At 48.2% G+C, this 20260-nt stretch overlaps 2 protein-coding genes across 5 annotated transcripts in view; both read left to right on the forward strand.

The window, feature by feature from the left end:
- Positions 1–9666, forward strand: part of LOC101164790 (RNA-binding protein 44) — a 39650-nt gene extending 29984 nt beyond the window's left edge. For all 3 annotated transcript variants that reach the window (XM_023951040.1, XM_023951041.1, XM_023951042.1), the window contains 9 exons: positions 64–138; positions 212–257; positions 6617–6751; positions 7158–7311; positions 7391–7425; positions 7858–7936; positions 8010–8106; positions 8176–8366; positions 8974–9666. In XM_023951040.1, coding sequence (XP_023806808.1) covers positions 64–138; positions 212–257; positions 6617–6751; positions 7158–7311; positions 7391–7425; positions 7858–7936; positions 8010–8106; positions 8176–8366; positions 8974–9234 — 1073 coding nt within the window. In that variant the 3' untranslated portion in view covers positions 9235–9666. The remainder of the gene's footprint in view (positions 1–63; positions 139–211; positions 258–6616; positions 6752–7157; positions 7312–7390; positions 7426–7857; positions 7937–8009; positions 8107–8175; positions 8367–8973) is intronic.
- A 2962-nt stretch (positions 9667–12628) lies between these two features.
- Positions 12629–20260, forward strand: part of itgb5 (integrin subunit beta 5) — a 55007-nt gene continuing 47375 nt past the window's right edge. For both annotated transcript variants that reach the window (XM_023950461.1, XM_023950462.1), the window contains exons 1-6: positions 12629–12988; positions 13152–13237; positions 13643–13850; positions 13933–14182; positions 17427–17595; positions 19046–19207. In XM_023950461.1, the coding sequence (XP_023806229.1) occupies positions 12922–12988; positions 13152–13237; positions 13643–13850; positions 13933–14182; positions 17427–17595; positions 19046–19207 (942 nt within the window). In that variant the 5' untranslated portion in view covers positions 12629–12921. The remainder of the gene's footprint in view (positions 12989–13151; positions 13238–13642; positions 13851–13932; positions 14183–17426; positions 17596–19045; positions 19208–20260) is intronic.

The raw sequence follows: 20260 nt of genomic DNA on the forward strand, positions 1-20260 counted from the left end.
TAACTTCAAGACCTTGTAAACATGAGAACGTTCGAGTCCTCTGACAGGTTGCTGTTTTTCCAGATAAAGGAGGTCTCTACCAGTTCTTGCTCAGTCACCCAGGCCTGAACCACTACCAGGATTTGGTTTTTGTGAAATGTAAGTAGGAGCTGCAGTTTTCGTCTAACGGGCGTATCCACCCTTAATTAGAATGATTTATGCCTTTGAACAGATGGACGTCAAAATTCCAGCAGGGCAGTAACCTCCAGCCTATACAGGTATGTCTTTCTGAGACTGAAATTACTGTCTTCAGAAGGTCTCGCAGTCTTCAGATGTTGCTGGGAAATGTTGGGACTGTAATGAAGGGAACCCATGAAACATAATTTCAGGAATACTGTATCCAGGTAACTTCCTGTGTTGAGGGAAAACTGCATAAAAAAAACAAAGGCAGCAGCACCACGGTGGCTTCATGGCTGCTTTTCTAACGGTGTAACATAGAATTGATTCTCTGTCATTGAGACGGACAGAGAATCTGTTTGAATCCCAGCCGTGTCCTGGGGAAGGCTGTGCTATTGGACCACGTCAGGAAGTCTGAGTGTGACGCATTCCTTTGCTATTGTTAGGATGCTGCTTCCACATGCACTGGTCTGTGCATTTATTGTCTGCTTTTGGTGAATTTCTTTTATCCTTTTCTCCTCTACGTCAGCACGACAGACAAACAAATACGCAACGCCAGACAGCCCTGTGGCCACTACCTGAATGTAGCATTCAGTATTAAGTGATGAAACAGCGGAACACGCTGCGATTTTTAACAGCATCCAGTCAGAACTGCAGGATGAAGCTGCTTCACCTTGCAGTCAGAACTGCAGGATGAAGCTGCTTCACTTCCATCAGCAACAGATGAATAAAAAGGGTTGATTTGGAGACGGCGCTGTTGTTAGCCGCTAATGCTAAGATGCTATTTATGCTATGCTAACAAGCTGTTCTGTCTGTTGCCTAAATGTAAACACTGACCGATTTAAAGTCGGACTGTATTTTCACGGCCTATAAGACGCATAAGTAAAACCACATTAACTTAAAGGACATTAATAAAAAATGCAAAAATATAATACCAGAATTGAATCCACTGTGTTTTAGCAGCGTCTTTGTAGCGTTACAGAGCTGGTGTTACACCAAAAAACTGTCGGATGCTGTACTGAATCCTTCCACTCCCTTCCCTTGTGAGAGCTGCAGCTTTAACGTTAACAATAATAATAAACTTCATTTGTATATCACCTTTCAAGATAAAAATCAGAAAGTGCTTCACAGTAAAACACTGAAAATAAAAGAAATAATTGTAAAAAAGCGATTTTAAAAAGATAGCTTTTTAAAAGAAAACACTGGGTCTGCAGATCTGAGGATGAGAGGAAGGGAGATCCAGAGCGATGGAGCCACTGCTGCAAAGACTCTGTCACTTTTAGTCTGTAACCACCAGCAGACCCTGGTCACATGACCTCAGGGACCTGCTGGGAGTGGACGGCTGCAAAAGGTCTTTTATGTAGACTGGTGCTTGGTTATTAGGAGCTGTGTATGTTAAACCAGGATTTTAAAATGGACACGGAAACGGATGGGGAGCCAGTGCAGCTGGATTAATAACGGGGTGACGTGTGAAAACTTGGATGAATTGGTTAAAAGAGCATTCAGCTGCTCTGCCCCCCGGCTCTGGAACTCTCTGCCTCCGGACCTTAGAAACATCGGGTCTATCTCACAATTCGCCAAAAAACTGAAAACTCATCTTTTCCAACTCGCCTATTCCCTCCGATAATTTCCTATTTCTGGCCTATTTATATGCATATTTTATTGTGCATTTGATTGCCTTTATTTTATTTTTATTTTCACTTTTATGTACGGCGACCTTGGGTTCCTTGAAAGGCGCCTAACAAATAAAATTTATTATTATTATTATTATTATTATTAAAAGCCTCACAGCAGCGTTCTGGACAACCTGGAGCCATTCTAGAGATTTTTTGCTTAAACATGTAAAGATGGAGTTACAATAATTAAGATGAGATGATATAAAAGCGTGGATTAGCACCTCCATCCCAGAACACGACACAATTGGACTCAGTTTGGCAATGTTTCTAAGTTAATAATAATAATTGATGCTTTATTTATCCCACAATGGGGAAATTCTTCTCCGCTTTTTGACCCAGCCTTTGGGGAGAGGGGGGAGCTGCAGATTAGCTGCGCTCGGGGGGCGACTGTTGGCTGGGGAGAGCGGGGATCGATCCTCCAACTCTTCGGTTGTTGGACGACCTGCTCTACCGCCTGAGCTAAACTGCCTGCCAAGAATGAACAAGTGACCCGACCTGAGAGGCAAGGGATAAAAACCGGGTCAACAGTCACCCCAAGGTTCCCAACAGACGGCTTGATAGAGGAAGCAAGTGGATCGAACCACTGGACTATCTGGGGGAGGCAATTGTCAGTAGCATAGACTAGAACCTCAGTTTTGGCTTCAATTAGTTGGAGAAAGTTGTTGTTCATCCAACTGTTGACTGAATCCAGACACCTGCGTAAAATCTGTATTTTAAAAACATCCTGGGGTTTAAAAGACACAGAAAGCAGAATATCATCAGCATAAAAAAAATACCATTAGATGAACTTAAAATATGCTGCAAAGGCAGCCAATATAAAATGAACAATAAAAGTCCCAAAACTGAGCCTTGTGAAACACAACACCATAAGTTATGGATGCAGAAGACGACTTAAACGTGGAAAACACTACAGAAAAAGATCTACCAGTAAGATAAGAGGAAAAGCAGTTTAAAGCGTATCCGGATATCCCAACCCAGTTTTTTAGCCTGTTCAAGAGGACGTACTGGTCAGCATTTTCCTGCATCACTCTGCATCAGGATGTCATTAGTGACTCTGAGTAGGGCTGTTTCAGTGGAGTGAGCTCTGCCAAAACCTGACTGAAACTGATCAAAAATCCCATGACTGTCAAGAGCAGTTGTAAGTTGGTTAGCAACAACTTTTTCTAAAATTTTGGACATGAATAGAAGATTAGAAATAGGTCTGTAACTGCTCAAGAGGGAGGAGTCAAGCCCAGGTTTTTTAGGGACAGAAAGGACGACAGCTTTCTTGAAGGGCTCAGAGACTTAACCAGACAGCAAGGACGAGTTAATTATTGTCAGGACAGAAGGACCGATGGACTGGAAGACATCTTTGAGCAGAGATGTTGGCAGCATGTTGAGAGAGCAAGAGGATGCCTTCATTGTGCCAACTAATCTGACTAGCTCAGGGAGAGAGACAGGTGAGAGTGTGTCTAAAATCACAGGCCGAGGTGGACTAACAGAACCAGAACCAGCTGTGTGACAATGATGCAAGAGCTAACTTCTCTGCGTGCAGGCAAGAGCGACACAGAAAAAGATAAGTTTAAAAAAATACAATAATGATCAGAAATAAAAATAGTCAATAGTTACATCTAAGGTACAAACAAGGTCAAGTGTGCCACCTTTAACAAGTGTGGACACAGACACATGCTGAATAAAATTAAGAGTCCATGAGACTGCTGACACCTCTGGCAAAGAGGTCAGAGTCATCATTAATGTGTATGTTAAAATCACCGTGGAAGATCCGCTGACCTCCTTTAAAAAGAGGCTGTTTGGTCTGAGTGGACGGTAGACAACAGCACAGTACAGGCGGCTCACCGAGCGGCACAGGAGACGACTCCGTAAGACCGCGCCGACTCCCCCTCCACGACCCAATGGCCAAGGCCGTCCGATGAAGGAGTAACCAGCCGGGCAGAGTTGAATGAGAGACGAGTGGTCTGGAGTCCTGCTTTCAGTCAGAAACATAAGATCCTGGTTTCTGGAGTCTATTAGCTCATTTAACAAGGATGATTTGTTGGCCATGGATTGGGCATTGAAGAGCGCCATGCTCAGGGTGATGGGGGTGGCATCTGGGTCGGTGGAAGTCGACAGATGACAGCTGGCCAGGAACACTCAACGCCATCTACTGGAAACTCCAAGCTTCCATCACAGCCTGATCTGTACTTGGACGCCAGCTTTTTCCTCCTGTCTTCCACTGAGATCTGCGTAGCACCGGTAGGCCTTCAGGCAGAACAAGGCCTGGAGGCGCCAGATGGAGGGAACAGAGAACGCTGGCGCAGGAAGAAGAGGTATCTTTGCCGATTAGTCCAATAGACAGCAGTGTGAGGCGAGCATAAACTAAAGCAGCTACAACATTGTGTGCACAAAATCAAACCAAAAGTGCAGAAAGAAACAGAACCGTAAATTTCTGCAATAGACTCCTGCTGCAGCGGCTAAGCCAAATACAGGCGCCATCTTGCCAAAAAACTTGCCGCTAAAACAGCTGCTCGTTTCAATGATATATAATAACTACAATCAAACTGTTTTCAGGCTGTTATGATTAAATATAAAATGTGTGGCACGATTAAACCTGTTCCTGTTTTCTCTGCATGTTTGAATTTGTGCTTACAGTTAATGACAAAAGCATCTTCCCACCATTTTTTAAATTTTTAATTACTACAATTTCATTTTCTCTTCAGTTGGTTAAGATGACTGACTGACACCCCTCTTCTCTTTGGGGTACAGAGGTTGTGACTTAAACTTGGAGCATCGAAGTGCACGCAGCTAAATCTGTTTGAAGGTTGTAGCTTCCAAAAGTGGGCGTTGTTTAAACCCCTGAAACTGTCGAGCGCGTTCTAGTGTTTTTCTTTATGTGATGCTCAAGCTAGCGGTAGCTCACAAAAAATCTGCTGAATTGATCTCCAAACATTTTTACAGCTTGAATTTAGTTTAACCAATTTCCAAAGGAGATGCTAAAATAAAATAGCTTTTGTTAAATATATTCCATCATTTGTCAGTTTTGTTAAAGAAAGTAAAAGCGGGGATGATGTGGCTTTGTGAGGAGCAGTGGATGTTTCTAACCTTGGCTCCTCTGCGTTCATTGTGTGGCCCGACAAGCTCTTCCCTGAGGGACCCACAACAGCACCCAAATCAACAATTGATGGGATCAACAACAACCTCAAGGAAAACGGTTCAATTCTTATCAAGAAGGCTTCACGGGCGTCCAAGAAAGTCCAGCAAGTGCCAGGATGGTCCCCTAAAGAGGATGCAGGATGGGAGGTCCACCAGTGCAGAGCTGCGCAGGAACGGCAGCAGGCAGGTGTGACGCATCTGCATCACAGTGAGGCTTTCGGAAGATGGCCTGGTGTCAGGAAGGGCAGCAAAAAAGCAACTTCTCTCCAAAAAAAAACCACATCAGGGACAGGTTGATCTTCTAAAAGTCTGGTGAATGGACTGCTGAGGACTGGGGCAAAGTCCTTTTCTCCCATGATGCCTCTCTCTGATTGTTTGGGACATCTGGAAAAAGGTGAGCGCTACCATCAGTCCTGTGTCACGCCAACAGTAAAGCATCCTGAGACCATTCATGTGTGGGGTTGCTTCTCATCCAAGGGAGGGGGCTCACTATTTAGCCCAAAAACCCAACCATGAATACAGAATGGTGCCAAACACCCTCCAACAGCAACTTCTTCCAGCAACAGTTTGGTGACCAACAATGCATTTCCCAGAACCATGGAGCTAAAGTGAGGACTAAGTGGCTCGGGGACATAAAACGTGGACATTTTGGGTCCATGGCCTGGAAACTCCCCAGATCTGAATCCCATTGAGAACTTGTGGTCAATCCTCCAGAGGCAGGTGGACAAACAAAAACCCACTAACTCTGACAAATATCAAGAAGTGATTCTGGACCATTCAGGATTTGGTCCAGAAGTTGATTGACAGCATGTCCAGTCGGACTGCAGAGGTCCTGAAAAAGAACAACACTGCAAACACTGACTCTGCAGAAATGTCATGTGATTGTCCAGAAAAGCCTTCAAAACGTATGAAGGGCTTGGAATTCTATGTCAGTGCGTTACAAAAATCTAAAAGCAGTTTAGCAGTTAACTTTGTGAAAACTAACATTTGTGTCATTCTCTAAACTTTACGCCACGACTGTAGAGCAGCGTGTCTGCATTTCATGAAAGCCAAAAACATCCAAACTTGCAAAGATGGATGTGCATATGGTCTATATGAAAGGAAAGCGTTCAGCCAATCACTGCTAGCTTCACTGAGAAAGTGGGTGTGTCTGTTAGCCTGGGGGCGGGGCTGACAGCACAGACTCCTCCTGCTTTGTGACGTCACAATGTGAGAACCCGCTGATTTTTGTGGATTGACGGCTGAGAGAGCAGGTTTTTAGAGGAATACACAGAAATGGATCAAAATACTCCTTTGGGGTTGTTTATAGTGAGGAATAGACATTATAAAACACTTAAAAGCTAAAAAAAACTGATTTCACATGATATCAACCCTTTAAAGAAACTTCAAAATCCTTCAGCAGTTTTTGCAAAGAGCTTTCAGGAATCCTTTCAACATTTTCAGCCTCAGCTCTTTCAGTGACCTCATTCAGCTTTAAGCATTCACATTTGCACCGTTGCCGGTCATGCTAGCCACACCCACAGTGACAGCCCCACCATGACCTCTGCAGCTCTGTGACCTGCATGTCAGAGGGGCTGTCCGTGGAGCGGTATGGGCCAGCTCAGCTCCATCATGCCTTGGGTTGTGCTCACTCATGAGTGTCTTTGTCTCATCAGGACTGCTGGGAGGAGGGGGTCCTGCGAGTGCTGGGACGGAGCGCCGTGTGTTTTGGCGCTCCACTGCACCATGTGCCCTCAGCACAGCTGGAGACTGTTCTACACATCTGCCGATGGAAGCCAGATTTTAACCACGTGAGAACTCGCCGTCCTCACATCCTCTTATCTGTCCTGTGTAAAGGTGTTCGTTTGCAGAGAGGCTGTGGTCTTTCAAGCTACTCTTTGCATGAAAATGGCAGTGATAGCAGCCTTTTGTGCAAAAGGTTCCCAGATTTGTTGTTCTGGACCAGCTTGTCATTGTTGACATGTCACATTAAACACTGCTTTCTGTGCGCTTCAGTGTCATGGGTATGAAAGCCCTTTTTCTCCACCGTCATGCACCGTTTTCATCTTTGTGCACCGAACGTCTCTGCTGCTTCCACCTTGGGTCGCTCTCATCAGAGCAGATTTCATGTTGTCTTTAAGGAGAAATCTGTTTTAGAATCCTGTCAGTGAAGGAGTCTAGAACAAGTCGGGAGGTAAAGCTCTCTGCTGACTGCAGGCCTCAGGATCCGGCTGCACACATCCTGCACGCTCTGCACCGGCTGGACTCTGACTACAACCACATGAAGCAGCAGATCCTGGCAGGAGTTCCTCTGGAGCATCTATACAGGCCATCGGCGGTTTCTGCAGCAGCTCATTGTGTACCTGTGCAGGTAAGACTCATTCTGCCTGACCCCTGTAAAGCTTTAAATGTCAGCAGTAGAATAAGCGCTGTGATGTTTGTCTGCTCAGGGCATCAGTGATGGACCGCCTCGTGCATCTTCCTGGTGCGTACCGGCTGTCTGCGCCCGCCTCGTCCTCTCCTTTGAGAAGAACCCCCACAGCTTTTGAAGCTCTTTCTGCTAAAGTTTGGGGCTTCAGCTTTTCTCAAACTTATTTATTTATATAGCGCCTTTCATTTCAGTTATAAGATAAAATAATCGTGAAAAAGGAAAATTATTAAAAACAGAAAACACAGGACAATCACACACAGATGGGACCCCTCCCTCACCAGATTCCTCCCTCCACCCACCCAGTTCCCCCAGTAGAACCCTGAACAAACAAAAACTGCAACATAAAGAAGGTCTGGCTGGGTACTGCTGTGAGGAAATAGCAGCATGGGGATCCTGTGCTTTCATTTCTCTGTACAGAGTTTTAGCATCAATAAAAACTCAACAAGTTGTGATAGTGAACATTTGGCTCTGAATGTGTTCTCTCAGGGCTTGCAGGTCTCCCCAGGACCCACAGAAGCTCCTGGAAGCAGCAGAAGCTGAATGTGAAGACGACTGCAGCAGCCAGGTTAGGAGAACCTCCTGATCTCCTTCAGACTACAGAGTCGCTCCCATCCTTTTCAGTCCTGCTTCTGTTTCAGGTCATTGAGAGGACCGTGGAGGCCGAGGACCCCGGGAGGAGAGCGGATGCTCCTGAGTCCTGCCCCAGAGGGGGCAGGCTGGTCGACAGGCAGATGGGTAAAGCTGCCTGGCTCTCCTCCTCCTGTCCACAGAGGTTTTCATCTGAGGAGGCTTTGTGCTCTGCAGAGATCTGCCAGGAGGTCAGTGAGTCGCAGCTTTCAGGAGCTCCAACAGGGGAGCAGGCTGATGGTGCAAAGACCCCTCAGCTCCTGCAGGAGGGTTGTTCAGCGGACTTAAACAGTCTAGGTACCGAATCCACTGGTGGGGAAAGCGGTGCGGTGCTGTTTGTGTCCAACCTGTCCAAGGAGGCCAGCCAGGTGAGTGTGTGCGCTGCTGAGTGGCAGCCAGCAGGGGGCAGCACAGGCCTGACTCCTGCTGGCTGTCAGGGCCACGGGATGCAGGTGTTTGAAAGCTGTTACAGGTCAGCATGTGGGTTTTGGTTCTGACTATTGGAAGACCAGAACCTGAGGGTCTGTGGACTCTGAGCCTTAACCAGAACTTGAAGTTGCTGGTGCAGCCATAGTGATTTTGATGCTATGTGCACACCGAGCATGTGAAGTGTGTTGAAGAGCCTGCTGAACGTGGGTTCTTGAACACGCTTTTAGCATCCAGCTGATGCCAGCGGATGTCATCGGAGGCCTGGTGTAAATCTGGTGAATCTGGCTGCAGGGTTTTCCATCACAGCTCTGTTCTCACGTATCAAAGACTTGATGTCTGAGAATTCCAGCTGGGAACAAACCGCAATTGTTCATTTGTCCTTCCTGATCGATTCTCAAATGGTTGACACTTCCGTGTTTTGTAAAGGACCCTACCCAAACGTTAATACCAAGTTTCAGTCCCTGATAGGTCAAAGTTCAACTGGTTGAACTTTCAGCGTGCGTTTTAATGGACCGCTGGATTCACCTGCTATTCTCCTTTCTCCAGCCACGCTCCCCCCCCAGGGCCGACGTCTTCATGTCGCTCGACGGCAAACAGACCTTTGTGCCGCAAACTTGGGGAACCATGGGCAGCATCTGTGCGCTGACGGCACAGCTGCGAAGGCTCCACCCCGAGGCCAGCAGGGCCTCCATCATGGCTGCTCTAAAAGGGCTGAGGGCCACACAGAAGGGGCCGCTCTGCAGCCTTTCGCTGGAATCCGTCCAGGACATGACCTCTGACCTGCTGAGCAGACAGGACAAGGACTGAGACGGCTCCAAGCTCACGTTTTTGCTTTTCCCTTTGAGTTTGAAGACAATAATGAAGAGCCTGTTGGCGCCTGTGAAGCCGTTCTTTACACATTTCCACTTTATTTACAACGATTTTCCAGAATCTCCTCTTTGCTCGCTCCTGCATCCCCGGTTTCAGACATGAACCCTGTCAGGAGGCTGGCACCCGAGGATGGGAGCATGATAGGTTCAAGAGTTCCCATCATCAGCTGAGTCTGATCAACTACAGCTGCTCCTCTGGATTTGACTAAAAAAGAGGCTGAAACATTCAACTTACTGGAAAAACGAACTGAGTGATGGTTCTGCAGATAATTTCAAGCAATATTCACAAAGCACTCTAGAAGAGAAGGTTCAGCATGTAATCTTAAGTTCAGATGTTTAATAAAATGTGTTTGGAGTCGGTTCTACTATAGAAGGATCTATGTGTGTATTGCATTTAAAGTTGAAGAATCAGTGGTAAAGCTGCCAGAGTCCTGTGTTAGTTTCACTTCACTGGATCCCAGTTGATTCTAGAATCCAGTTCAAGATCCTCCTGTTAACCTAGAAGGCCTTACATGGAATGGCCCCATCCTATATTAAGGACCTCATAGTCCCTTATCATCCAATCAGAACACTTCAGTCACTAAATGCAGGACTGCTTGTGGTTCCTAGAATTAGTAAAAGTACGGTTGGAGGTAGAGCGTTTAGCCACCAAGCCCCTGTTTTATGGAATAAACTCCCAGCTCATGGAAGAGAGGCCGACTCAGTTTCTACATTCAAAGTTAGACTGAAAACATTCCTCTGTGGACAGGCTTATTGTCAGACTAGTTAGTATTCAGAGATTATTTAACTTAATGTTAATGTGTTTAAATTAAACTGAATAACAATTAGTTGTTAGTAGGCTGCTAGAAGTTTGAAGCTGGGGAAACGATGGTGCACTCTCCTCTATTCTTGATCATTATTCATCATTTAGTTCTCCATGCCTCTGTTTGGTGCAGTGATTCATGGACTGTCCCCTCCGGGGGAATGTGAGTGATTCCAGATTCCAGTTGGCTGGTCTCTGCTGCTGCTCCTACACTTGGTTGTGGATCCTGCCTCTGGCTCGTCTAGCGCCCCCTGCTGTCCCCCAACTTCATCTGGATGAAGCTCATCCGGACCATTCAAACATGTAGTTGTAGAGTTAGATAAGCTAATTCTCTGTAAGAGTTCTGGTACATCACCTGTCCGTCCTGGGGGAGGATCCCTCCTTCATGTGAAGTTTTTCTTTAGAGAAGGAGGGTCTTAGGGCAGTGATGCCCAGTTTAGATTAGTTTAGCAATCACCTGTTCAATTGTATAACTGATTGTATGTTTTTGTACAAGTAGTGAAGCCTGTTTAGACAGCTGTGTTGTAATGTTGGGTTACAGAAATAAAACTGAATTAAATTGAATTGGATGATCCCAGAACATGAAAATGCCTTTACAGATCCCTCATCACTTTTGATTAAATAATGGATTAATCCCAAATTCATCTGCTGCAGCAGGGTACAGTCATTACAGATATTTTGTCTCTGGCACAGTGGTGATGAGTGAAACATATTAGGGCGTGAGGCAGGAATGACTTCTTGTAGCAGTGTGTGTGACAGTAAAGCCTACTGAATGAGGTGCTCCTCTGTCTGGGACAAGATGGAGAAGGTGATCAGGGTCATAACGGTTATTCCAGAGTGGGGGTGTAACAATTGATCGATGAATCAGTTTATCCAATCAGATCGTTCTGTCTCAGGCAAGTTGTTAATCACCATCTATCTATAGCAGGATAAACCCGTTTCAAAAGGAAATAAATCGATAATTGATATTGGAAAAACCGACCAATCACAGCGGACAACACACGTGATGTCATCAACAGTCCAATGTGTGGACAGACTTTGAATAAAGTCATGTGACCATCCAGTGTCTAGAATGTTCTAAGAATGTTCCCTTTGGATTCTCTGGATGTGGAAAAACAACAGTGGTGAACTTTAGGAAACTAACATGTGAATGGATTTGACATTCATTCTAGTTTACTGGTTGGTTTGGACACAGATTTCATTAACTTGATGATCTGGAAGAAATCCAAGAATCTGGAAAACTGTTCAGTAGCAGGAATTTCTGTCTGGAAGTTTGGATCAAGAGGATCTGGATCCACTTTAGGGCAGAGGATCTGGATCGCCTTTAGGGCAGAGGATCTGGATCCACTTCAGGTTCAGAGGATCTGGATCCACTTCAGGTTCAGAGGATCTGGATCCACTTCAGGTTCAGAGGATCTGGATCCACTTCAGGTTCAGAGGATCTGGATCCACTTTAGGACAGAGGATCTGGATCGCCTTTAGGGCAGAGGATCTGGATCCACTTCAGGTTCAGAGGATCTGGATCCACTTCAGGTTCAGAGGATCTGGATCCACTTTAGGACAGAGGATCTGGATCGCCTTTAGGGCAGAGGATCTGGATCCACTTCAGGTTCAGAGGATCTGGATCCACTTCAGGTTCAGAGGATCTGGATCCACTTTAGGTTCAGAGGATCTGGATCCACTTTAGGTTCAGAGGATCTGGATCCACTTTAGGACAGAGGATCTGGATCCACTTTAGGACAGAGGATCTGGATCCACTTTAGGACAGAGGATCTGGATCCACTTTAGGACAGAGGATCTTTCTAAATGAACAAATATCAACTTTGAATCGGATCGTCAACCACAAATGATATGAATGGAATGTTACAGCCTTATATTCCATAGTCTTCCAGTCCACTGCTTCAAACGGGTCCTGTTTCCCGCTGTCAAAAATCACTGATCCTGATCCAGTTTTAAATACGAGTTCTAGGAGGGTTCAGGTGGGATGGAGGTGTGGAGAGACCAGAACCTCTGTGATGTTCTATGATTCCAGCCTGTTGGATGTCTTCTAGTGTTAATTGTACTGGACTCCACTGATGATGGGGTGGGGAACTTCCTGTCTCTTGGATCCCATCTTATGATTCTTGTCCTGCAAACACATCTAACCCCCCCATCTGAAGCAGGCAGACCATCCAGATCCAGAACTCCAACAGAACTGAAGGAGGCTCGCCTGTAGATGAACGTGTGAAGGAAAGATTTTTTGTGAGCTCATTTCACATCATTTGGAAGTAGATCAACAAAAGGATTTGAAATATAATAAAACTCGAACATGAGCAGTGACTGACAGGAGAAGAGCTGCTTTTAGGACTCGAATGTTTTTCTAAAAGACCCAACAACAGACAATAACACACCTGGTGATCCAAACATGACCAAGAAAGAGACAAAACCGGACCTCTGCTGTTGAGGCGTAGCGAGCAGAAATCCCGCCGAGCTTCAGGATTTCCGAGCTGCAGCGAACGCAGCAGCTGGTGAGGCGGGTGGGCGGAGACACCGGGAGCAACAGTCGATCCCCGCAGGAATGACCGGAGTTTCCACGGACTGCCGCACTCTGTCTTAGTTTCCACGTCCTCGCGGCGGGGACACAGAAGAGGAGCGACCCCCGGGACCGTCCGTTGATCGGGGCGCGCGTCTCCAGGTGTCCACGCAGAAACGTTCCACGGTCACGCTCCGCTCAGCCACCCTAGTCCCGGTCGGCATGCAGCTGAGAGGCGCGCGCGCGGCGGCGGAACGCGGCTGAGAGTCTGCACAGAGATCCGCGGATCGGTCCGAAACCCGAGCAGCGCCATGCGGAGCCCGTGGAGCGCGGCGCTGTGCTGCCTTGTCCTGCAGGCGCTGCTGCAGCCCGGCAGAGGTGAGGTCGAACCGCCAGCCCGTCTCACTCGGGTCGACGGCCACGGCGACCAGCGGACGGAACCCCGCAGGAATGTGGGGGAAGCCTCTGAGCGCCCGGGGCTGCGCGTGGTTCTGTCTGACCCGTTTCTGCGGATGTTTGAAATCCTCTGGTCTCCCTGCAGGTCTGAACGTGTGCACCAGCGGCAGCGCGGCCTCCTGTGCGGAATGCCTCCTGATCCATCCCAGCTGCGCCTGGTGCGCTCAAGAGGTTCGTCCGTACGTTCTGCGCAGGTCAGGAGGTCACTACATGCTCAGGCCGCTGAGGTTCGGCCTGGTTAGAACTGGACCTGCTGCTGACTGCAGTCTCTCAGCGGCCTGTTTGGGTTAAAGGACCTTCACTGGTCCGGTCTGGTGTGCTCATGTCCTCCAGGAGCCTCCGGATCTGGACCTTACTTCTTGTTGTAGATCGGGGGGAGGGGTGTTCCGTTGGAGTGGGACTCATGGTGGTCCCAGACTTTTCCTTCTGGAACCGGAGCACAGTTTGAGGGGCTGTTGGTCTTCAGTGTGTTGGTACAGGCATGAAGACAGGATGTCTGAAGTGGATGTGCTGCTGTGAGCTCATGGTTCCATGTGGGTCAGACCCTTCAACAGCGCCCATGTGCTTGTCCTGCAGGTCTTTGGGAGGAACCAGACTCTGGTGTCACGCTGTGATCTCGTCCAAAACTTGCAAAAGAAGAACTGTGAGAAACGCTTCATCGAGTTCTCAACCAGTCATGTCCAAGTGCTGAAGAACATCCCCCTGAGCTCAAAAAGATCCGGGTTTGTCTGGGACCGTGTGGTCCAGGTCAGTCCCCAGAAGATCTCCCTGAGCTTGCGTCCAGGTAAGGAGCAGCCTCGTTGGGCGTACGAGCAGACCCTCAGTGGTTGGGCCAGCTCATGGGTTCTTTGTCCTTGTTTGAGCAGGACACCAGGCACAGTTCAGTCTGCAGGTTCGACAGGTGGAGGACTACCCAGTGGATCTGTACTACTTGATGGACCTGTCTCTGTCCATGAAAGACGACTTGGCCACCATCCGGAACCTGGGCACAAAGCTGGCTCTTGAGATGGGGAAGCTCACCAGCAACTTCAGACTTGGCTTCGGCTCCTTTGTGGACAAGAACATGTCCCCTTTCTCCTACACCGCCCCCAAGTATCAGGAAAACCCCTGCAATGGGTAGGAGGGGTCAGCCTGACCCTGCTGGGCTTCCTTTTTGACCAAGTAGACTTTCATTCATTATTGATGCAGTTTCTTCTACAGTCCAACTCTGTTCCTCTTTTGATCCATTCTAAAAGTGTTCCTGGTCGTCTTTTCATTCTGATGATGATGCCGTTTTTAGCCAAAATCAAAACACCTGTGTAGTTTTCAAGGACATAGTTTCTGCAGAGCGGCAGGAGTTTATTAGAAATTCCCTTCAGAGTTGTGGGCCAGACTGCTGCCGCGGAAGTAACCTTCGACTGAAATCTCATCATCCCTTTGTTTACCCGCTCTCCCACTAGCATACGGCCCCCTAACCCCCCGACCTAATGTTAGCGGTGCAACAGAAATGGCAGCAACATCAGATCCATCCATCCGTCCAGTTCTGATCCAGAATCCAGCTCAGACCAGGAAAACAAAGACGTTCATGGATCTATTGGTATGACGGTGGATGATCAGAAAGGGGTGGAGCAGGGAGACTTTGGTCCCGCCCATTTCATTTACTATGTGATAAAGGGGACTTTCATCATCTGCTCAGGATTCACCCCGATTTGAATAAAGAAACCCTCAGAATGCAGTTTTTTTTATTAATTTTCTTATTAAACGTCCTCCATCATGTCAAAAATGCTAGGTCATGTTAAAAACATAAACATAGGGTTTTCATCAGTGGGTCTTTAAGCTACTTAAACCGCATGTGAAGCACGCTGAAGTGTTCACACTAGACCAGCAGGAAGGGGCTTCTTCTGGTTCTTTTGCTACTGTTGACTAGCGCATGTACCTGCAGCTGGAAGAGCCTTGGTGCAAATCTGATGAATCTTGCTCCAGGTATTTTGTTTCACAGCTCGATTCTGATATATGAACGAATTCCAGCCAGGCTCTCCCAGCAATTATTCATTTCTCCTTCATGCTTGGTACTTCCGTATCTCCACATGTCACCACCAACTCCTAGTCCCTAACTTTTGTGCATAGAGGCAGAAAATGGCCGTCCAAACCTGCGGGTGATAGTTTTGAACGTGGAAGGCCAGAATGCACTTTCACGCTCGTTTACATGGACGTTTCATTGGAAGTGGCTGCTTGAATAGCCGAGGGTGGAGTGAACATAGCTTCAGAATGTACCTGGACACAAGCATTTGTCAGCTCGGAGAAATAACATGCAAACAGAAGCACAGGGCAGCCCCCTCCTTCTCTGGGTCAGGCCTTTGGACTAGAACAGGCGGGAATGCTGATAAAGGCCCCTTTGTCATGTTTGATTCTCTTTTGGAGAGACCCAAAGACCACAGTAGACGTAACCATCCATCCATCCCTCTGGTTCTCTTCTTCTCTTTGCTCCCTGAAAATTGGACTCTTGAAGTTCTGTTGCATTCAGTCCAAAAATGTCTCCACATCCGGATATTGGTTGATGGAAGTCGATCCATCTGTGGCTGAAGGCTAAAGGGGAAAATGAAAGGCGTATTTGCCTTTTTAGGGTGCTAGGTCAAAAATGGAAAGAAAGTGTGGTGGATGACACGGAGGGGAGGACTTGATGTTTGCCCTGGAGGTGAGCCCCCCCCCCCTCTCCAACTCGCTGTCCGCCATCGCGCATCACTTCCCATTTAGGTTAGAGCGCAGCGGATGGCGGTGGTTTGACCTGTGGTGACCTGCATACTTCATGTTAGTGATGGGGCTTCCACAGGGAAGGACTGGGGCTGTGGAACCGTCACGAAAAAACGACACAAAGAAAATGTTGAAAACTCTGAACAATAGAGGAGCTCTGCAGATCTTAGGTTTTAGGTTACCATCGCCACAACTACAACAGATTCTGCTGAAACTAAAAATGAATTAAAACATCTAAAGTGAATTTTGTGGAATTAGGGCCTAAAAAAGAAATTCAGTTATTTGTGATCTTACAGTTTTTCCATTTGTGTTCAAAGAAACATGTTAGTCTGGTAAACCGAAGAACTCTATTTTGTTCTATTAAGTATGGATGGTAATACATTTTTTAAATGTCAGAAGAGTTTATGCTGCATTCACACTGGACGCGATTCACGTGTCAAATTCCTGTATGCTGCTTCTCTTTTGATGTGTGTCAGATTTACTGCTGGACGCCTTGACGTCCCGGCCGCAGAGCAGCTGCCAACGTTTTTCTGGACTTTATTTGTTGCAGCATCATGAAAACATGGATGATGTTAAGCTGGGTTCACCAGATCCTCTTCCTTTTCACTGAGTTGCTGGTGACCAACCCGGTTACTGGTGGGTGAAGGCGGGGGACACCCTGGGCAGGTCAACAGCCTGTCAAAGAGTCCAATGTTGGAGCTAGCGAATGCCGCCGATCAGAGTCCGGCCAGACGGCGGGAGCGGGCTCGATCACTGGCGACCTGCCCAGGCCGCATCCCGCCTTCACCCAACAGTAACTGGGACAGCCGTCTCCCCACAGCGCCAGTGGATTGAGAAAATGGATGGAAGTTCACGATGAAAATCCTCACGTCGAGCAGCCATATTGAATTAATTTTTCTACTCTTTGATCGAGCCACTGGAAATGTCACGTGCCCAAAGCTGCGTCCCACGCGCCCCGCCTAACGCCCAAATTGTGCCGCAGGACCTCAGATTGCATCTGTACATTGACTTAACATTGAAACTCGACGCCCCCATGGGCAAATTGTGTCATGTGTGAATGCAGCCTTAACCTTTGTATACTAAAGAAATGGTACATTTTACTGATCTGTCCATTGGATGTGGGCTTACTACAGCTTCACGTTAGCTTGCTTGCACCTCTGTGTTAGCATACTGTAGTTTTATGTTGGCACGCTGCGGCTCCATGTAAGCGTACTGCTGTGTTAGCATAAAGGTCAGAGCATTGACTGTTACCGGACCGAGCGAGTGTGATGCCCTCCCATAGAAAATGGCTTACTTACGGCTCCAATGAGATGTAGGCAATTCAGTCGCCATTTTTCCATAATATAGAGGCCGCCATTTGGAGCCAGCTGACATTAGTTTGCAGTGATTGGAGTTAATTTTTGATATGGCAGCTACTGTCGCCAATCGTAGTGAGCTTCTTGGACGTCCACACCCCTACCACTGAACGCAGGATCAGGAGAATCTGTCAATCAAAATTTCGAGTGTTTGAGGTGGGGGCCAATGGCACCACATGCTTTTACTGAGGCATCTGATTGGCCAATTTATAACATAACATGCATAAAGAAATTCCAGAAGAGGGCCCGTTCTTTAAACCGATCTCCTTCCTTAGATTCAAGCTGTTCCCCCAATGCGTCCCCACCTTCGGTTTCCGGCACATTCTCCCCCTGACCGACCAGGTGGATCGATTTAACCAAGAGGTGCAGAAGCAGCTGGTATCTCGCAACAGGGACGCTCCTGAAGGCGGGTTTGACGCCATCCTGCAGGCAGCCGTATGTGAGGTGAGGTGCTTCTTTTGTCACTGTTTCCGATGGAGACACATTTCCTGGGGGGGGGGGGGGGGGGGGGGGGGGCAAGAAGTTCAGGTCCATTGTGGCTGCTCGTCTATCACAGCACTGGCTTCAGCCCGGTTTCCTCCTACAGTGGAATTGTTTGCCAGACACGACAGTGGCTCCTGCCCTGCAATTAACTGGTGTTAAACCGTTACAGCATGGAGGCGGGGCTTCCCCAACTTGTGGCCTTATTGGTTGAACTTCTTTCACAAAGTAATACTGCTTCACCGCTTTTTTGCAGAGGCCTGTGGGGGCATAAACAAAAGTTTTTGGACAGATTGGGGTGTTATTCCATCACCCAATGCTTACACGCCGCATTCACACGCCCTCCAGCAGAAGCCCTCTCCGGGTTTAGGAGGTGCAGCTGCGTTGCGTCTGAAGGCGTCTGTAATTTTTGGATTCAGAGTAAATTTGCCCTCTGAGCAGGGATTAGGTTGTCTTTGCTGCATCAATGGTTTGTTTCAGAGTTGGGCCTCGCCACACAACAGCCTTTCTGTTGTTGGTCTCACAGACGTGCTAAAGGACAACAAAGAGGCTCTTAGCTGATTGGCTGAAACACGCCGTGGTTCAGTCTGCGCCTGCCTGTTGGTTCCTGCTGATAATGCTCTGGACAGCTCTCCTGCTTGTTTTCACACTGTGTGTGTGTGTGCACACGTGTGTATGTGTGTGTTTGGATACAGTTTTTTATATTCAAGTTTTCCTCCCAAATGAAAGATCTTCTTCCACTTTCGGCTTCTCCCATCAGGGGTCGCCACAGCGAACGAGTCGCATGGTAAATTTGGCAATGTTTTACGCCGGATGCCCTTCCTGACGCAACCTTCTCAAACCGGGCTTGGAACCGGCAGAGGTAGAGAAGGGAACAGGGAGCAGCCCGGAGTCGAACCCGGGTTTCACGGACGGAAGGCGCCGCAAACCAGCACGAGCTAAACTGGCAAATGAAAGATAAAGGTTTTAGTTTGAAAATCTCTTTCCACGCCTTTGTTTCAAAGGAAATAACTTTGAAGCAATTGCTCAAATATATGACTTAACTGAGAGGGATCTGCTGATACTTGGCAGTGATGCTACTGCTCACTCTGTCCATTAATTGCAAGGGTTGCGTGACAGTATTGCTGCAGGTTTACAATGGCACCCAGTTTTAGAAAGTGCTTGGGGCCGCATGTTCTTGGTTCTGTTATGACCAGAGCCTACTTAATTTTAATGGGGGCCGCATTTAGTCCACGGGCCAGACTCGGGTCATGCCTGCCTTTGTGGCTTTGGCTGCCTCTGCAGCAGGGCCTGATGGGAAAACTGCGGGTTTTTCTTCTACTGCAAGCCGCCCTCCTTCTTCAGCAGCTTTACATGAGTATTTGCTCAAAGGCAGAGGGTGTGGGTGAGACGCTGACTGCTGGATCTTCAACAGGACAAAATCGGCTGGAGGAAGGAGGCGTATCACCTGCTGGTGTTTGCCACGGACGACGTGCCGCACCTGGCTCTGGATGGGCGGCTGGGGGGCCTGGTTAGGCCTCACGATGGGCGGTGCCACTTGGACGACCAAAACGAGTACAGCGCGTCCACCAAGATGGTAAGGTCCACTGAGACTGCGTTCATTATGTCAGAAAATTACCCCTGTATTGTAAATCCTCTCCAGTTTAGTTCTGAGAGATGAAGCAACACAGAAGCTCTCCAAGCTGAGACTTCCAAGTTTAGCTGTCTTCTTCAGCCGTCTGCTTTCAGCTGTCTTCTTCAGCCGTCTGCTTTCAGCTGTCTTCTTCAGCCGTCTGCTTTCAGCCGTCTGCTTTCAGCCGTCTGCTTCAGCTGTCTGCTTCAGCCGTCTGCTACAGCCGTCTGCCTTCAGCCGTCTGCTTCAGCCGTCTGCTTCAGCCGTCTGCCTCAGCCGTCTGCCTTCAGCCGTCTGCCTTCAGCCGTCTGCCTTCAGCCGTCTGCTTCAGCCGTCTGCCTTCAGCCGTCTGCCTCAGCCGTCTGCCTTCAGCCGTCTGCCTTCAGCCGTCTGCTTCAGCCGTCTGCTTCAGCCGTCTGCTTCAGCTATCTGCCTCAGCCGTCTGCCTTCAGCCGTCTGCCTTCAGCCTTCTGCTTTCAGCTGTCTTCTTAAGCCGTCTGCCTTCAGCCGTCTGCCTTCAGCCGTCTGCCTTCACCGTCTGCTTCAGCCATCTGCCTCAGCCGTCTGCCTTCAGCCGTCTGCCTTTAGCCGTCTGCTTCAGCTGTCTGCCTCAGCCGTCTGCTGCAGCCGTTTGCCTTAGCTGTCTTCTTCAGCCACTTGCCTTCAGCCATCTGCTTCAGCCGTCTGCCTTCAGCCGTCTGCTACAGCCGTTTGCTTTAGCCGTTTGCTTTAGCCGTTTGCTTTAGCCGTTTGCTTCAGCCACTTGCCTTCAGCCGTCTGCTTCAGCCGTTTGTCTTCAGCCGTCTGCTTTCAGCCGTCTGCTTCAGCCGTTTGTCTTCAGCCGTCTGCATTCAGCCGTCTGCTTCAGTTGTCTGCTTCAGCCGTCTGCTGCAGCCGTTTGCCTTAGCTGTCTGCTTCAGCCACTTGCCTTCAGCCATCTGCTTCAGCCGTCTGCCTTCAACCGTCTGCTTCAGCCGTCTACTTCAGCCGTCTGCCTTCAGCCGTCTGCGTCAGCCG

Source organism: Oryzias latipes, chromosome 21, assembly GCF_002234675.1.
Source record: "Oryzias latipes chromosome 21, ASM223467v1".
NCBI lineage: Eukaryota > Metazoa > Chordata > Actinopteri > Beloniformes > Adrianichthyidae > Oryzias > Oryzias latipes.